This window comes from Pseudorca crassidens, chromosome 6 (assembly GCF_039906515.1).
Source record: "Pseudorca crassidens isolate mPseCra1 chromosome 6, mPseCra1.hap1, whole genome shotgun sequence".
In the NCBI taxonomy this organism is placed as follows: Eukaryota; Metazoa; Chordata; class Mammalia; order Artiodactyla; family Delphinidae; genus Pseudorca; species Pseudorca crassidens.
In genome coordinates this window covers 43,770,818-43,790,259 of record NC_090301.1, presented here as the reverse complement: position 1 = coordinate 43,790,259, position 19,442 = coordinate 43,770,818, and the positions used below count along the sequence as shown (strand labels likewise).

The window sequence follows — 19,442 nt, the reverse complement described above, 5'->3', positions numbered from 1 at the left end:
ACCCGTGTCCCCTGCATCGGCAGAGGGACTCTCAACTACCGCCCCACCAGGGAAGCCCAAGTTTTTTTATTATTTTAACCTAAGTTTTTAATGGCTGCCTTCCCATGCCTAATTTGATAGTTTTTTCCCCATCTTTTAAATGTTATTTTTACGTGATTTTCAAAAAGTACATAACTCACTATGCAAACTCAAAATCTACAGAAATACACTCCTTAGACAATGAATGGACTGTAATCACAAATCTCCAAGGTAACCATTGATCGTGGTTTGGTGTCTGTCTCCTTCTAGATTTGTTTAGGTACTAATATAACTTGAATATGGAGACACACACACACACACACACAGGACATTTTATGATACAGTGACCAGGAAGCCTTTAAGGGACTTATCTAGTGCTTCCCAATAGGAGGTGTTTAGAAATGTGTGAGGGGGCATTTTAGTTTTTTCAGAGACTGTCACTTAGCGCCCAAGGGCCAGGATCCTAAACATCCCCCGGTGAATGGGTGGGTCCCATATGATAAAGAATTATAGCATCCAAAATGATGGTGGCCCATCGAGAAACGCTGTTTTCATGGAAATAGTGCTTCTTTTTGTCCTCATGTTTTATCCATTTACATAAGATTATGTTAAATTACTTTACTATAATTCACTGAGCACTTGAGTAAGGCAGGCTCCTTTTGAGTACAAGATGAAAAAGACACAGTCCTTGCCTCCCAGGAACTCACGGTCTTCTGTGTATAGCACTTGTAGATTGTGACAAGTACTCTAATGGAAACAAAGAGTATAACAGAGGAAGAGTTATACCTGGGGACATTTGAGATGGTGAGATAGGATCAGTTATACCTGGGGACATTTGAGATGGTTTCTTAGAAGAGATGAGCACTTTCAAGTGTAGGACTCTCACAATCAGAGATACTAGTGCCCAAAGTCATGTCTTGGAAGAAGGAACAGGTGTGTCATCAGCTCTGCCACTTCTAGGTGAGCATTGGGCATGGGGTGTGACAGCTCCTGCCACATGTTGCTCAGGTCATTGACTCCAGGCCACGTCTTCACTCTGGTTGCTTTTGCTACCACTGTGGCATGAGAAGTGTCCCGTGATGGTAGCTCGGGCCCTGTGCTTAGGGTGGGAGTTCCAAGGAATGCCAGCTAGGATCCGTTCAAGCCAGCCAGCCCTGGGTATGGGACACAGGGTAGAGAGGACAAGAAAGGGGAGGCAGGACAAGAGATTCCAGACAGTGACAGTAAAACCCTATTCTGCTACATAGAGGCAGAGAAATCCTGGGAGGACACCCACAGTGACATTACATCATGCAGGTTGGTTGGGAGGAGGGGGATGAATATGAAAAAACAGTAATGTTCGAGACTAAAATTTAACTCTTCAAGGCTTAAACCTTCTAGTTTAGTTATCTTCTAAAGAGTTTGGATTTATATTTTCCTACTGATAAAGCTGACAGTCGGGAACATCATCTTACTCTAAGGTTGTCAGTATCAGGTGATTATGCTGGACATAAGCTTCGTTCTTGGGGAGGAGGGCACTGCTTACACTGAATGCTTGCATTAAGCACCAGAGTCCTGACCTTAATTAGCAGCTGGTGTCTGTCTGCTCTAGAAAGACACCTGTAGCAATATCTGAAAGAACTTTTTTTTTTCTTACTGACAAGTTCATATAGACCATAAAAGGATGATCTGGGAATGATGGAACCCAGCCTAAGGGTGAGTCCATATACTGTTTACCATACAGAAAACCTAAGCTGACTCATACATGAGGCACTTCTTTCCCATTAGGAACTGGTGTTCCTAGTGAAACCCTAGCTAGGTGACATTGGCCTCTAGCTGAGGACCTTGTCCCAGTGGCCTCTAACCTGTCAAAATATTACTTTCTGAATCATGGTTCGTTGCTAGTCTGTCTTTTTTTTTTATGAATTTATTTATTGGCTGCATTGGGTCTTCGTTGCTGCAGGTGGGCTTTCTCTAGTTGCAGCGAGCGGGGGCTACTCTTTGTTGTGGTGCGCGGGCTTCTCATTGCGGTGGCTTCTCTTGCTGCGGAGCACAGGCTCTAGGCACGCGGGCTTCAGTACTTGTGGCTCATGGGCTCTAGAGCGCAGGCTCGGTAGTTGCGGCGCATGGGCTTAGTTGCTCCGCGGCATGTGGGATCTTCCCAGGCCAGGGCTTGAACCCGTGTCCCCTGCACTGGCAGGCGGATTCTTAATCACTGCACCACCAGGGAAGTCCTGCTAGTCTGTCTTCATCTCCACCCAGCCCTGGAGCAACACTTCTGTGCGTTGGAACACTGTGTCTTTGTGCGAGGGCTTGTACCACAGGTTGAGCGCATGTTCAGACTCCCATCTGCAAATGCTCCATGTCTGGTTGATAAGAACCATTCTTATCCAGGGCATTTTGTTTTCATCCAGTGTTTTTTCTTTTTTGAGGAACTTTTCTGTTTCTCCATTAGAGGCTTTGCAACATGCTTGCTGCCAATTACTCATTCGGCTGAGAATGGGTTTTCTTTGCGTGGTGTTGCTCTTTCATCTCATATATCTGAGAGCATTGTAGGATAATCCTACTTAAATCTTTCTCTGCTGCTCATAACCTGTATTGTCTCTGGAATAGAGAATAATTTCCAGATTGGATCTGGGCTGGAAAAGTTCACTTATCTCTTCATAAATCCTTAGACTTTGATCCGTCTTACATTGTTCAAATACCCTCTCTGCCTGCAAATGCTTGAGGTTTTATGGTTAACCTTTCTATTGTTCCCTCTGCCCGTGATGCTTGTCCCTCCTCCTTTGTCCCTTTGCTTCTAACCCAAGTGTCCTGGGACCCCCAGGGGTAGCTAAGAACCTCTCCTTTGTGTAGCCATAGCACTTTGTGCAGACCTCTTAGGGTATTGTATTTAACTTATTTGCTTCTGTGCCTGTCTCCCCACTAGACTAAGTTCCTTGCAGGCAAGGAGGATTTCTCTTCATTTTTATTCCCTTTCATCCAGCACAGTGTATGTTACATAGTGGTATCTCAGTTAATGTTTATTGAGCAAAATTCATGTTCTTTGTAATTTAGAAATGTTCTCAGGGGTTATTCAGTCATGTTATATTATAGATGGTTTAAATTAGAAAAGTAGGACATCATAATTAACCCACACTCTGTTAGGAATTGCAGGATGACTCACAATTAATTGCTTCTCTATCTTGAATACTGTCATTCTGAAAAACCAAATAAAACAAAAAAACAAGTACCAGTTTCATTATAAGATAATCACCAATCAACTTATCCTGTCAACACTGTGGGTTGTGGTTTTGTAAGAAATTAGAAACTCATAAGTACTTTTCTCCTACCATTATATTTTGCTCAAATAAAGAATCAAGGAGTTTGACCAGTGATTTGGGTTTTCCATGGTGTAGTGTTTTCTGCTGAATCATCTGCTCCTTACCAATTGTGTTCTTTATAGATCAGTTATCTATAACACCTGTTCTAAAATTTTCTTTATTTCTTGTCTACTTTTGTACTTACTGACTTCTTGTTGTGAAATAGGAAAGCAATGATGTTGTTTCTGAGCTATTTCACTGTAGGTGTTCAATGGGTCTCTGTATGTCACTGAGAGGCATTTTTCAGACAATTTTTCTGTATTTCCAGACCTCTTAATGCTCAGGCAAATTCTAGGACTCCAAACATATGCTCTATATTCAGCATAAAGAATTTGTCCAGAAGATGATCTAGTAAAACATATTATAAATTCCTTTTTATTAGCAAATCCTTTATTTCATGAGTGTGCATGTATTCATTTCCTAGGGCTGCCATAACAAAGCACCACAGACTGGCTTTAAAAAATAGAAATTTTATTTCCTTACAGTTCTGGAAGCTAAAAGTCCAAGATCAAGGTGTTGGCAGGATGTATGTCTTCTGAGGACTTCTCTCCTTGGCTTGTCTTCCAGTGTCTTCATCTGGTCTTCCCTCTGTGTCTGTCTCTGTCCTAATCTCTTCTTATCAGGACACTAGTCATGTTGGATTAGGGCCTACCCATATTACATCATTTCACCTTAATCACCTCTTTAAAGGCCCTATTGCCATATCTAGCCACACTCTGAGATACTGGGGGTTAGGACTTAGACCTTCAACATATGAATTTTGGAGGGGACACAGTTCAGCCCATAACAGTGAATACTACGGCAGTTTAAATATCCCATTCAGATATTAAAGAGATTCTTAGGTTGCTGCAATACTTTTCAGGGATTATTCAATAAATATGTTGTCTACTTCTTTCCCTTTTCATAGATCAAAATGCTGCCTTCCTTTCTGCTCATCATTTTACACTTGCCGATTTTTTTAAGCCACCGGCTTCGCCAGAAGGGTTGGTGAGGGAGGAATGCTAGTGTCCTCTCTTGGAATTCTGGGATAAAAGTTTTATCAGAAAAAAGAAGGATACTTGGACACTTTTCTTTAAAATAATAATAAGAATAGTAATAATAATACCTTTTATTGAGTGCTTATTATGGGCAACTCACTGTGTTGTAATTATCACAAGCCTGCAGAGTTGATGTTGTTGTCTACTTGATATATGAGGAAATTGAGGCTCTAGGAGATGAAGTAATTTGCGCTGGATACTTCTGATTTTGTGTTTTCACCTTTACAAAGAACTATCAGTTCTTTGGTCCCAAAGAACTATCAGTTGTGAGATTACAAACATGGAAAAGAATTGAAAGGTATATCAAGCTCATAGTCACTGGGCTGGTTGGTGGCAATCCGAGACCTAAGGGTCCGAGAAATTACAGACTCCAGTGGCTGAATTCCACGGGGGTAGAGAGAGGTTTGAAGGCATAGCGCAACCTACCTCTTATGTGTTACTTAGGGCCAGGCCCTGTGGACTGTGGCCTGGATTGAATAGCGGTTGTCATGGTAACCCTGATTCAGAAGTGGGCTCAAAAGAAAGGTATAGGATAGGCAATATGAACACAAGGAAGATGTAGTACCAAATCTTTTTATGATGGGATTATGGGCAAGAATTACTTGGAGCTGCTTAGAATGAGCTAGGTCAGTGGTTCTCCACCTTTGGCTCAGTATCTGAATAACCTGGGGAGCTTTCAAAAGCACGGAGCCTGAGTTCCAATCCTAAAGAGCCTTAACTGAGGGTGGCATGGGTCTCAATGCTGTAGTTTTTAACAGTTGCCCGAGTAAATCTGATGTACAGGCAGAGTTAATAAGAACTAGTGAGCTAGGTCAGAGGTTGGCAAGCTATGGCCAGGGGCCAAATCTGGCCTACTGCCTGTTTTGTAGGACCCAGGAACTAAGAAAAGTTTCTATACTTTCAAGTGGTTGAAAACAAAATCACAAGAAGCATACTATTTTGTGATACATGAAAATTACATGAAATTTAAATTTCAGTGTTCATAATTCGAATTTTATTGGAACACAGCCATCCATGCTTATTCATTTACATACTGTCTATGGTTGCTTTCATGCTACAGCAGCAGAGTTGAGAAAGTGCAAAAGACCTACAAGACCTATTTACTCTATGGCCCTTTATAGAAAATCTTTGCTGACCATGAGTTAGGCTAAGTTGATGTCATCAGCGGGGCTGCCTTAGAACCTGGAAGGAAACATATTTGTGTAACTTGTGTGTTTGTATAGTGTATTTTGCATTTTAATCTCCTGTGGGCTTTTCGTTGCTGTTTCCTAGCATTGGGACCCTGGCTGACGGATTTATAGCAAGTTTGTTCAGCAAATTTTTTATCAAACAGGTTTGAAACATACTTTTTTCTTCAAAACATACAAGTAAAAAGAGCATAAAGTCCAAAGAATATGACAACCCAGACCTTTTCGTTATTGAAGAGCTCCTAAATCCATTCTAATATCCATTTCCTATCCCATCCCCACCCCCTCAACCCTTTTGTTGTCTTTCCCCATATTTCTTTCCGCTCCATATTTGCAGTTAATACCAGCTGGATGCCTCAGAGCATCTCGTTTCCTTGATCCAGTGTTGGAAAAAGAGGACACTGTTTATAAGAATGATTTTAATATAAAAATACAGTTGAGTAAGATTAGGAAAATACCACTGATTGTCAAATTGGTTTATTTCTTTTACCTTCTAGTTTTCATCCACTTGGATTTAGAACACAAGAAAAGCATTAAGGTTGGGGAAAATTAACAGAAAATGGAAAACAACCAAGAAAAAGAAATCCCCTGGGTTGTGTTTTTGTAAAGAGAAGTAGCCACCCTTTGCTTCCAAACCAGCCTGTCTAGTTCAGAATGAGGGAGATGGTAACCTTATGCTTGGATTCACCGTTTAAGGCCTTTGTTTATTTTGTTTTTACTCATAATTTTTGTGGTGGTGATTGTGAGAGTGAAAGCTAGAGGCTGATATATATTTATCAATTTTGTAAACATGTGATATCATGGATTTTTTTTTTAAATAATGAACTTGTATCAATTGAACTGACAGGAAAAAGTGTTTGATTTCCAAATAGTTATTATTCATCATTGGATGACAGTTTTCAATGACCTTGAGAGTCTCTTTGTGAAACTGCTTGGTGTCTTGGGTATTGCAAGCGGGGCCACATATTCACATGTGCTCATTTTTAGCCTTTCCTTCCCCCATCATAGTGAAGTGGCTGCAATCCCAGGCATATTTACCCTACAGCCACCTGGAAGGAAGCCAGCAATGTCATTACAGATGGCAGTATGCCCAGACTATCTTAAAAAAGCATCATCTCTGCTACTAATTAAGTTTCAGGAAGGGTGATGTTTGCTTTTATATTAACAAGCATTTTGAAAAGGCTGAGAGCAGATATGTTAGAAGCAGTTTTCTTATTCCTAAGAGTTTATGGTTAAATTTAATTGTCCTTTAGCTTCCCCACTTCTGAGTTTGGAACACTGCCTGCTGGATGATGGATGTTTTGGGCAGGGGAAAAACTAGGTGATATTTGCATGTTTTGTATCTCTACCAGAGCCTCAACTTATTTTCCTTTGCTTTTTTTAGGGTTCTGTACATTGGCCTGGCCTGCAATACGGCTCGCTATATTTATATTTCCTACCTGGAAAATGCCTGGACTGTTCTCCCCATGGAAGTTCTTCAAGGCAAGTTAACAGTTGGAATTAGAATTATTTTTCTACCTGAGTTATGACTACATGAAAGTTCAGTGGCCCTCAGCATCTGACTCTACAAAGGAAGGGCAGAGGCACTGTTTTATATGAGTTTGAAGTGGTTGTGAAGGAACAGGTTACGTCAGGGCGCTGGTTCTTCAGTTCCTCTTAGTGTTCTGTGTTTGTTGAGCTAAACAAAGCTGGATTATTTCCCACACCCTTCTGTTTAAACAAAGAAAGAGGAACTCTGCAATAAACTCTCATGTACAGCTGTTAGGTGTACACATCCAAAGGTGGTTTTAAATATAAAACGATTTATATTTTAAAGATTTTGGTATTTTTGTAGGTTAACTATACTTACTGAAAAAAAAAAGTCATAATTATTATATTTCTTCAGTTACTTTGATCACACCTAGTGATTTGTAACACAAGCTTTATAGTCAGGCTGTTGTTTTCCCATGCACCTTTAAAATCTTTGCTCAAATATCCTGACCTGAGTTCTTCTCTTTGCTTCACTGGACCCTTCAACATGTAACTTTGAAAAAAATTTCTTGCCATGTGGCTTAAGAGCAGTGAAAACATTGATTTCTATTCATTAGCTCATATAATCCAGACTGTATCCTGAGAAGTTCTGTTAGCAGCTTGGCTAAACCATTTGGTGATTGGCATTATGATTAAAATAAAGGTTCAGGATAACATCATTGGAGTTGAGGTCTTCCGGGGCTGCCCAGGCTCCTAAATCATTAATTGTACCAAACAGTCTATGACTATATACAATTTTATTAGCTTTATAGATTGCCATTGTCATTTTCCCTAACCCTGAGGATGCAAATGCCATACAATCAACATAATTCTTTATCATAGTATCTAAGATGAAAGACTCACAATTATATATCTAAACAAAATGTATAAAATGCGAAAGCTCATTCACCAAATCCCATCGTGGCAATGAAAAAAAAAACCTGTCCTAATTGAAAGGAGACATAATTTATAGTCACATTAAAATTATAAAATTCAAATATGGACACACTTTAAAGGTGCTTTTCTCAGGTCTGATGCAGTGGTATAAATGATGAAAAGAGATTTTGTTTATATAGAAAATGGAAATTTGGTCTTATAATAAGAAATTATTGTTTGTAATAATTAGAACTCTTGAATAGTCTTGAGGTGGGGCATACATCTCAGTATTGTGTCATGTAAGAAAAACAAAGCACAGAATATGAACTGCAGGAAAGAAATGTGCAACAACAAGGTATAAGCAACACAGCCTTAGGGGTTCCCACCTCTAATTCTGACTCTATTCTGTGAGGCAGGGTGCTCGCCTGACTTAACTGCTTTATTTATTGGTATGACACCACGTGCAGACTCTTACTTAAAAAAAACAACAAAAAACAAAAAAACTGGTATACCTGTTATAATAATACATGCATAGACCTTTTTCTCTCCTTTTAATTTAATATGAATTAGATAAAAAAGGATGGTTTGCATTAGTGACTTAAGAAAATAGAGCAGGGACTTCCCTGGTGGTCCAGTGACTAAGACTCTGCGCTTCCCCGTGCAAGGGGCCTGGGTTCGATCCCCGGTCAGGGAACTAGATCCCACATGCCGCAACTGAAGATCCTGTGTGCCACAACTAAGACCCGGTGCAGCCAAATAAATAAATAAATATATATATATTAAAAAAAAGAAAAGAGAGCAAAAGAGAGAAGCTTTTTTAAAACAGTGGTTAAAGAAGACATAACAAGAGAAGAATTTTATAAGAGGGAAAAAACAAATGCTGTTGTGAATCGAAAACGTCTTTTTTCCTGTTTATTTATTAAAGATATGTTAAATAGCCACCAAGAGTCACGCAGCATGCTGAGTGCCGGGAATATAATTAAAAAACAATATATTAACTTAGGCCTCAAGGTCTCACTGTTCTGGAAGCCAGATGTATAAATACATAATTGCTACCCAGTGTGTTAGATGGAATCAGAAAAATGTGCCAGGTAACAGAGAAGGAGCTCCATGGAGGGAATGATTAGCTTTGTGAAGCAGAGAGTGGGAGGATGATATTATTAAAAGATTCCCCAAGGAAATCACAGATAAGCTGGATTTTGAAGGGTGACCAGGACCCCACCCGGGGGCCTAAAGAGAAGCAGACATTTTGGCACAGAGAAGAGCCATGTGCAAAGCACAGCCGTGGAGAGCGGAATGGCATCTCAGGAAGCCTGAGTGGGAGGCTTTGGCTAGGGCTCGATGGTTTGTCATCCTAAGCTGCTGACCCAGTACATATTTTTATAATATGTATTTATGTGCACCTTAGGGCAGGTATCCCTGCTTCCCGTGGCAGGCTACAGTTTATACCTCTGTGTTTCATTTTATTTCCCCCGGGCCAGTAGAAACCTAGCTACTGATCTGAAGCAAGTAAAAAGGGGGAATCTGTAAATACGGGGAGTCTCCACATCTAACACGGGGCTCTGTGACCAGTTCCACAGAGCTCTTTGCGTCTAAAACTGGAGGAGACGGTTTCATTCCCTGGCAGAAGTGAGTGCTGAGTGTTTGGGCTGTACAACAAAAAATCCCTTGCCTTTGTTTGACCCATGCCCACCCTACGGAAAACAGTGGATTATCTATGTGGAATAAATCCTGTTTCATAGGCACACACTTGTGACTGAACGGGTTTGTTTTTCCAGTCTGAACTCTTCCAGATTTACAAGCTCATCCAAATGACTTTAAAGTCCCTGTGCTTAAGGCAGCTCTACTTAGGATGCAGTAAAACAAGAAATGATGACAAAACACGGAATGATTTAATTACAGGACCAGCCCACTATCATGATAGATGCCCCCTAATCCCTTGACTGGAACTGCTACCTGACGATTTCCAAACACCCAGCCTTAGGAGGGGGGAGGGTGGGGAAGCAGGACATTGGCTCTCATCACTGATGGTCGTGACACTGAACAGTCAGCACTTCCACTCTTTGATTCCGGCCCCAGCGCCACACAGAGGGTCTTCTTAAAAAATAGAGGTGAGGGGCTTCCCTGGTGGCGCAGTGGTTGAGAGTCCGCCTGCCGATGCAGGGGACACGGGTTCATTCCCCGGTCTGGGAAGACCCTACATGCCGCGGAGCGGCTGGGCCCGTGAGCCATGGCCGCTGAGCCTGCGCGTCTGGAGCCTGTGCTCCGCAACGGGAGAGGCCACAACAGTGAGAGGCCCGCGTACCGCAAAAAAAAAAAAAAAAAATAGAGGTGAGGTCTAGCTCTTCAACCTTTCACCCCGTGCCTCATCCCTAAAACACCATGAGAACTAGTACCACCTAGTGGAGCAATGGAAGGGGAGGAGACAAGGGATGTGCTTTATTCCATATCTCTGGCTACTCATCTCTTCCTCTTTGGGGTTACCTGTAACTGATGGAGGAAGATTCCTTGTTATCCTTCATTCCCTGAAGCTCTTGATCATCATCTCAGCACGTATCTCCTCAGGCTATGTTGGTAATAATTAGCTGATGGGATGGGGATAAAGCAAATTTCCTCCTCTCTAGACCCCTAGGAAGAAGGCTATGTGGGTATCTATTTTGGGATCAAGGTAAGACTGTTGGGGATTATGAGGATGTTTCTTTCCTATGATCTTTCTCACATTTAGCAGCCAGTGTCTCTTGCAGCCTTTTAGCCATTCACTTGTCTTTTGCAGCAAACATGTTATTCAGTAGGCAACGGGTGCCACCATGTAAAGCAGCAGAAGATGTATCTCCTACTCATAAGGAGCCTGTAATTTATTTTAAAAAGAGGCAGTGGGTCTAAGTGCCTAAAAGCATTGCTGGGTGCAGTGGAGGGGTTAGGATAGTTTATATTTATTTATAGGATCTCATTTTAAGAACCCACATGTTTTTCTCCTTTACTTCTGTACGAGAAGCATTTAAACATATTCTTGATTGTGATCCAGAGTATACACTTCTGATAAAAATCACAGTCAAATTTTTTATGCTCATTTTTATGCCGGTGTTTTTTGTGAATCCTTGCAAGACTTTGAGATGGATGTGATTCAAATTATTTTTGCTATTAAAATGTATTTAAGGAGAGTAAGGCCAGACCAGGGCTGCTGTAACTAAAGAGGTCCTTTTGTGATGCTCAAATTAATGGCTCAAGCACTGAAGGGTGAAAATGAGGTCTGTGTCGCGTCCTTCTCTGCAGATTGCTTGATCGGTAGGATCTGGGTTAAGATTATGATGAAAGATAGTTTTTTAATGTCACCAGTAGGAAAGCTTGAACTGACATTTATGCAGCTTTACTCTCTTATTTAGTATGCCTGCTCAGCCGAGTGAGAATCATGTTTTCCTTCCTCTCAGGAAGAACATGGAGAAATTATGAAAGCATTACAATGTAGCCCTTATCTGACAGTGGAAATTCTAGCCGTGATTCCAGGCTGTTATCACCCATATTGGAAATTTTCTGTCTGACTTAACCCTTAAAACACAAGTAGCTTGTCACATGAATATATAAGATATACAAAATGCTCTAAGTTTAGTATTTCAGTGAATAAATTGGCATACGGATGTCATTGATGTTACTGCTAAAGTTAATTTTTAATCAGAATAGTCATAAATTGTAATAGAGCAGTTTTATTCTTTATCATTCCCATGCTTTACAGTTACTAAAAGTTCTTATACAATCTCTTAAAAATAGACATTATTTTGTCCCTTCAGAATTCATTTTAAATATCTTCTGCTGCAAGAATCCTTTTCTGGCAAACTGCATCTGACACTTAGCTCTTCCTTTTCTGAATTGTTCTCAGAGTTATGGACTGTTACACAGTTTAGCACTTAATTGTTACCCAATTATTTTATTTAACAAGTACTAGTTTTACTTCCTGACTTAGTTTTAACCCTTAAGTGCAAAAACCACACCTTACAGTTTTTGAATTCTCCAAAGAAGCATGCACACAGGAAGATATACTGTAAATGCTTGTTGTTTGATTTCACAGTCCCCTGCAAAATGTACTATAGTTGATATTTTCTAATTATTAAAGCTTTTGAATAATAGAGGAAGTTCTATCTCAGAAGCTTATAAATATGTGAAGGAAAGCTGAAAACTAAGTTTAAAAGTTGAATCTGTAATATGTTAGCTTTTTCCCTAGGATACCATCCTGCCATCCATTGCACATTTGTAAAAACAGCAGTGTGTTTTAATCATTTACTTATGTCCCCACCTCATTCTACAAATTATTTGAGGCAGCTTACCAAAATATGCAGTAAGCTGGAAACCATAAAGTGCTCAGGCTTGAATTAGACTGTCTTGTATTCCAGCTCCCCTACCTATAAGCTCTGTGTCCTTTAGGCAAGCTGCTTAATCACTTTAAGCCTCTTAGACTTTTGTGCTACAGAATAGGCTAATGAGTAGTAAATAAACTATTCTATGCAAAGTATATAGCATGTTACCTGGCACATAGTTAGCCTTCAATAAATGTTAAATAACATGCAATAAAAGTAAAATAAAAAGTTATAATAAAAATCAGGACCAGGGGAAATGTAACTTAGAAGATTCTACCCTAAGAGGTTACATTGCAATTATGCATGAGAGCCCGGCCATAAATGACTAGTCAGTGTACAGTGTTTTTAAAGTTATCTTTGGGGAAGTGAAATTTTTACTGGCTTTGCTGTAAAAGCAGTTCTCACGTGTGGCTTGCTATGAGGAGACATTGGGCATATAGTATATAGTGTTGTTAAGTCTTGACCTTAAACACAGGCAGTTTGGGGTGGCAGTCTCCTAAGACCTGTTTGAAGGTATGCCAAGGGTATAACGCCAGCATGTAAAATTCACAAAGGCCCCCAAAACATTGTTGTATTAGTTATAGACTTTTTTTTTTTAAAGCAACTTACATGTCTTTCTTTTTTTAAACTTGCAAAGTGAAGCTTATAGAAACTTCATTTCTTCTTTCCGTTTTTACTCATACGTGGGAGTTGGAAGTTTTCTCCATTGTTACCCAGGGTACCTTTTATCCACAAGTGCTTTCTTCCTTATATCCCAGCCCGCAGGCCACTGCCTGCTCAGTTTCGTTTCAGCTCTCTTTTGCTCAGCTGCTGTTACGTGTCAAGCCCAGTGCCAGGTCCTGGTATGAGCTCCTCAAGGAGCTCAGTCTGCTCCTCCTTCAGGTAAATCCTGCCCCCTTCCACCCGCCAGACTATAAGCTCTGTGGTGGTTAAACACGTGTTCTGTATATCGTCACAGTCTCAGTGCAGAGCAGGGGCTCCGGCACGTGGTCTGGGTGCTCAGTAAGGACTGTTGAGTGAATGAATGCATGAGATTCTTGCAGTGCTGCACATGGGTGGGCGTGGAAGTGCTGATTGTTGCGTGTCATATATAAAGTCTCTTTCATGCGACACAAGAAGGTTCATGAAGCTTCTGCTAGGTCCACTGCTCTTTGTGGGGTCCTCTGCTCTTTCTGGAAGGTCCCTTGCTGTTGGTGGCCCTGACTTTGGCAGAGATACTGGCTTGTTGTTCACCGGCTATTTCCTTTTCTTCATGGACACACACTGGACTCCACTTCCTAGCCTTCCTTGCAGTTAGGTATGAGCATATGACTGATTCGCCCAGTGGAATGTAAGCAGGAATGACGTGTCACTTCTAAACCCAGCCCATAAAATTTTCCATGTGCCATCCTCTCTTCCGTCCTTTGTTGGATATCGGTGCCCAGGGTAACCATGTGAGGAAGAAGACAGAGTCTCTGCAGCCTGGGTCCCTGAATGACTATGTGAAGCAGAGCTGCTACTCTTCCTGTGCCTTGACCATTGGACTTTATGTGGGCAAGAAAAGAAAACATCTAATGGGTGAAACCACTAAGATTCTGAGGTTTCTCTCTTACAACAGGAGCATTACCTTAACCAATACTGCCTCCTTTTATCGCCTGCCCAGTGGAGGGTTTGTTTTTGCTTTGCTTTGGTTTTTGTTTTCTTGCGTTGTTGTTTGAAGAGTAGTCTCTTAACTGGTTTTTACCAGGTTGATCTTTCAGAAACTTTTTTTAATCTCAGCATTTGAGAGGTACACCGAGCTAACTGAAATGTATGCTTTGGTCCATCAGTGGAAAAGGTTTGTCACAACTGCTTTGGTGTGCCCCTGCTAAAGGGATATGTGTGTTGTGTTCAGTAAGCACAAGTCAGTGGCAGAGCAAGAAAAACAAAACAATACTAGTTCCCCGATACCGCATCAGTTCTCACCCCTCCCATGCCATTATGATGTGATTCCCCCAAGCCAAGCAGCACTGTACAAAAAGCAGCTGTCTTCTTGGGAAGAAAGGATTTTTTCTTGTTCATATCAATACATGCCATGTATTGCAATAGAGCATTCTTGTGGGCCAAGACTGAACAATCTTGAAATTCGTGTTGCAGGATCAGGTAAGAATGTTGAATATTATAAGGTAAAGAGTTATTTGGGGCATATAAAAAACTTGATATTATGTGTGATGTGAACTCTTTTAGGAGGGAGGGGAAGAAGGTAGTAAGAATGTACATTTTTAAAAAATTGATAGATTATTGGGCATGTTTGATATTATCAAGAAAACCTCTCAAATTAGATGATTACATTTATTATAGAATACTTTTAACAGTGGTTATGAGGATGTATAGTATAGTACTTAAGCACTGAAGTTCCGAGCTTAGACACCTTGGGTTCAAATCCTGTTCCACTACCCTGTTGTCTGTGTCACTTTGAACAAGGCACTTGAATCTCTTCTGTGCCTTTTTGGAAAATGAAGAAAAAAATGGTACCTATTACTAGGAAGAATAAAGGAGATAATCTTTGTAAAATACGTAGCACAGCTCCTGGTAGAGTAAGCTGCTGTAATAACGTTATTAATGAGAGAAATTAAATGTTAATCATAATTATTTCTAATGGTTCTAGGTTATTCAAATGTAGTGTATGCACAAACAGTTAAGGTCTTGGCAGTAGGTGGTATGGAAATATCTCTGAGTTTCTGTTAGCCTTGAAGGTAATCCCAAGGGACCACAGTAAAGGTAAGAAAGGACTGAGAAGCTAAGTTTCCATGACCTATGTGGTCTTCGAGTGTTATTTGTTGTCAGTTAACATATGGTGTTGAATTGCCACTCAAACATATTTATTAAGCACCTGTTATGTGAGTTGGTGTTGAATTGCCACTCAAAATTATCAGTAGTTTTGTAACAAGTAGCCAAGGAAGAGTTAATAACATTGCAAGGAGAGTCAATTCATGTGCCTTTGTTACTACTGTCAGTCACGGAGGTAACATCCTTTTATTCTTACTGTTTGATCCACCAACTTAGTTAGCTCATACTAAAAGGTTTAAAAAGGTATAGCTCTAGGGTAAACACATTTACCAGTGACACCATACATTTGCTTATTTATTTCATCATGTAGAGAATAATCATCTACTCCTTTCTCACAGTTCTCTAATAAAAGGGAAAGAAGTAGAAACATTTTCTTTTTTCTGCTTATGATATCTTTTACCCTCTAAATTTTAAAGGAAAGTTGTTTTATACCTAAAATACCATTTTACAAATACGGAAAATGGTGGAATTTATTTTTTTAGATTTCTAGATTGCTTTATTGTAGAGGACAAGAACACAAGTGTAGTAAAAATATTGGCAAGCGTTTCAGATTATTAGTATGATTACTAGGGTTGCATATTCAAGTTTAAGAACAAGAACCAAAACTCCACAATTGTCATTTGTATACAAGGTATTGTTATCAACCCAGTCCCCTCTTGTGGATTTACATTTGCTGGTTCTTTTCTAGGAAGTAATATGGAGTCTTCTGTTTACATGATATTTTGAAATAAAGGTAGTTCAGAGAAACCAATTTTAATTCTACATCTACCCTGGAAAATGTTGGAACATACAAGCCAAATGGCTTTCATTCTTCTGCTTTTAGTACCAGAGAAAAAATTTTTTACTAAATGCTTTACTATTTTTCCCTTCAGTTAATGCCCTGAGTTGCTTTAAAGAGTGTTCCAATGATCTAATCAGTCCCAAAAAAACAATGAGGAAACTCTGGAATTCTAACTACAGAGAATCTTTTATAACTGCCACATAATACCAGCCAACAAATTTTAACAATAGTTTAAAAGTATCCTAATTTAAGTCATCCTGCTGGAAAATGCTTTAATTATCTTAGAAGACTCAAAGGTTTAGAAAACCCTTAAAATTAAGAAAAAAAAAAGAAACCCTATTATTGGAAGATTTTGTGTGTGTCCAAGCCTTCACATTTAAGAGAATAACTGCTAGAATTATATTTGATCTAGAATTATAGCAAAAATATATTTGTTACTGTTTTGGTCACATAAATACATAGACCCATCTTTGTCTACTTGTAAATCCTGTAATTGATTGGTCAAACATAGACATAACAATAGACTTGGCATCACCATTAAAGTTAATTGACAACCATCTGATGTGGTTTCAGGTCTTTGATGATTCATCTTTAAGAAATAATTTCCAAAATCTATGCTGGATGTTACTATTGAATCTAATTAATGTTGAATAAATTTCATTTTATTTCTCATAATATTTTTGAGTTTTTCCTTAGTGTTAATGAAAATCTATGCATATCTGAAAAGAAATGGAGTTAGCTGCATCTTTAATAATCTACTGTTTAAAACATATAATATTTTAATTGTGTATTACTGTGTCAACATTTACAGTTAAGACTCTATCCAGGCATTATTCAATTCTGAGAAGGCTGGCATTATCTAAGGTACTGCAATTGTTTAGTCAGATAAAGCAAACACTTCATTTGAATTCTGTGGAAATTAATTAAGTGTGCATACTGCCTCTTCCATCTTTCTAGTTAAAAAACAGCCTACTTGAAATTATTACTGAAACATATAAGAAAAATTATTTTGCTATTTCTCAGTTTACTATAGGGCATATAATCTAATGTACCCAGTGAAAATAGTGTTTATTCTATTACGGATCTACTTAAGTAAAATCATCCTGGTAATTTGATTATATGTCCGACATTGTGAATCTTACCTTGTTAGGTGCTGGATATTTTTGTATTCCTACAGATATTCTTGAGATTTGTTCTGGGACACAACTAGATTACTTGGAACTACTGTGATCCTTTTGCATCTTACTTTTAAACATTACTTAGATGGTACCAGAGCAGTGTTTAAACTAGGGCTAACCCTTTCATAAGACTAACACAAGACCCTTTTGAGTACTCTACCAATCCCAGGAATCATGTTTTTCCAGTGTGGCTGGTGGAAACAGGTATTATTCCCAGCCCTGTGTAGGTTCTGAGGAATGCTTTCTGTAATGCTTTTGGGGCGGTTCTTTCCCTGGCTTTGGGTAGTTTCTACACACGCTCTTGCTAATCAGTACTCTGCTGAATACTTGAGGGAAACCATCGGCAGATCTCTGGAGTTGCTGTGAAACTCTCTGCTCTCTGGTACTCTGACCTGGAGCTCCAGCTGCCTTGGTCTCCCTAGACTGTCGGCTCCATCTCTTCAACTCACTAGTTCCCCCTCTGTGCCCTGCAGCTTTCAAACTCTGACCAGGCAGTAAGCTGGAGCGCCTCATTGTTTCCCATCTCTCTGAGATCACTGTCCTTGTTGGTGATGTCCAGTGTCTTGGGAACTATTGTTTCATATATTTTGTCCAGTTGTTTGTTGTTTCAAGAAGGAAGTAAATCCAGTCCCTGTTGTTTTATTTTGGGCAGAAGCAGACTGTCAGATTAAATCTTAAATGAATATTAATCTTCCAGTTTAATTTTCTAAAACATAGGTTGAGTTTCTGTTGATATTATCTCCAAATGAGATTATTTTTCAGGAAGCAAGTCCAAGACTTAATCTAGGCAGAACCAGATGATCTCTTAATCCTTCCCAGCTATCTGTAAAACCTGTTGTGACAATATCTTCCTATTACATTTATTTTCCTTATTAGTTTTTTGGCTGCATTGGGTCTGAGTTGTGGCATACGGGATCTTTGTTGAGGCATGTGGGATCTTTTTCGTTATGGCATGCAGTCTGCTCGGGTTTCTCTCTAGCTGTGGCGTGCAGGTTTTCTCTCTCTAGTTGTGGCACGCGGGCTCCAGGGCATGTGGGCTCTGTAGTTTGTGGCACGTGGGCTCTCTCATTGGGGCGTGCGAGTTCAATAGTTGTGGCGCATGGGCTCAGCTGCCCCGCGGCATGTGGGATCTTAGTTCCCCGACCAGGGATCGAACCCACGTCCCCTGCATTGGAAGGTGGATTCTTTACCACTGGACCACCAAGGAAGTCCCTCTTCCTATTACACTTAAAGCCGTGCTCTAGTAAAGATTTAAATTCATACAATGCACAGTTGCTGTACATTAAAATAATCAAATTTTCTTTCACCTGTTATCTTTACCCTCCCCTCCCTGCCAACAAATGGTGAAGATATAATTAAACTGGTAATGAGGCATTGTAAATAGTCCCTACACTCTTGGAAAACAAACTGGAGCTGTATATTAAAAGGCAAAAACAATTTATATTCTTTGAATCATTAACCCCACTTGTAGAATTATAGCCAATGTAAATAAGATATGTAAAAAGCTGTATCTCCAGGGCTTCCCTGGTGACACAGTGGTTGAGAGTCCGCCTGCCGATGCAGGGGACACGGGTTCGTGCCCCGGTCCGGGAAGATCCCACATGCCGCTGAACGGCTAGGCCCGTGTGCCATGGCCACTGAGCCTGCGCGTCCGGAGCCTGTGCTCCGCAACGGGAGAGGCCACAACAGTGAGAGGTCCGCGTACCAAAAAAAAAAAAAAAAAAAAAGCTGTATCTCCAAAAATGTTAATCATAGTGCTAATTATAATGGAAAAAATTGGAAATAATCTTTTAAAAGTGAAGTATAGTTCATTTACAATACTGTGTTAGTTTCAGATTACAGCAAAGTGATTCAGTTATATTTTTTTCAGATTATATTCCATTATAAATTGTTATAAGATATGGAATATAATTTCCTATGCTATAAGTAAATCCTTGTTGCTTATCTCCTTATGTATAGTAGTTAGTATCTGTTAATCCCATACTCCTAATTTGTCACCCCTCCTGCCCTCCCTCTCGCTTTTGGTAACCATGTTTGTTTTCTATGTGAGTCTGTTTCTGGTTTGTATATAGATTCATTTGTATAATTTTTTAGATTCCACATATAAGCGATACCGTATAGTATTTGTCTTTGTCTGATTTACTTCACTAAGTATATTTCTAGGTCCATACATGTTGCTGCAAATGGTAATATTTCATTCTTTTTTATGACTATTATTCCACTGTATGTGTGTGTATGTATGTGTGTGTGTATATATATATATATATATATATACCACATCTTCTTAAGCCAGTCATCTGTTGATGGGCATTTGGGTTGCTTTCGTGTCTTGGCTATTGTAAATAGTGCTGCTATGAA

General features: G+C 39.6%; 1 protein-coding gene across 3 annotated transcripts in view; it reads left to right on the top strand.

Annotated features, from left to right (window-relative positions):
* MFSD6 (major facilitator superfamily domain containing 6) overlaps nt 1-19,442 on the top strand; it is a 73,415-nt gene that overhangs the window by 45,367 nt on the left and 8,606 nt on the right. For all 3 annotated transcript variants that reach the window (XM_067741172.1, XM_067741173.1, XM_067741174.1), the window contains exon 3: nt 6,968-7,065. In XM_067741172.1, coding sequence (XP_067597273.1) covers nt 6,968-7,065 — 98 coding nt within the window. The remainder of the gene's footprint in view (nt 1-6,967; nt 7,066-19,442) is intronic.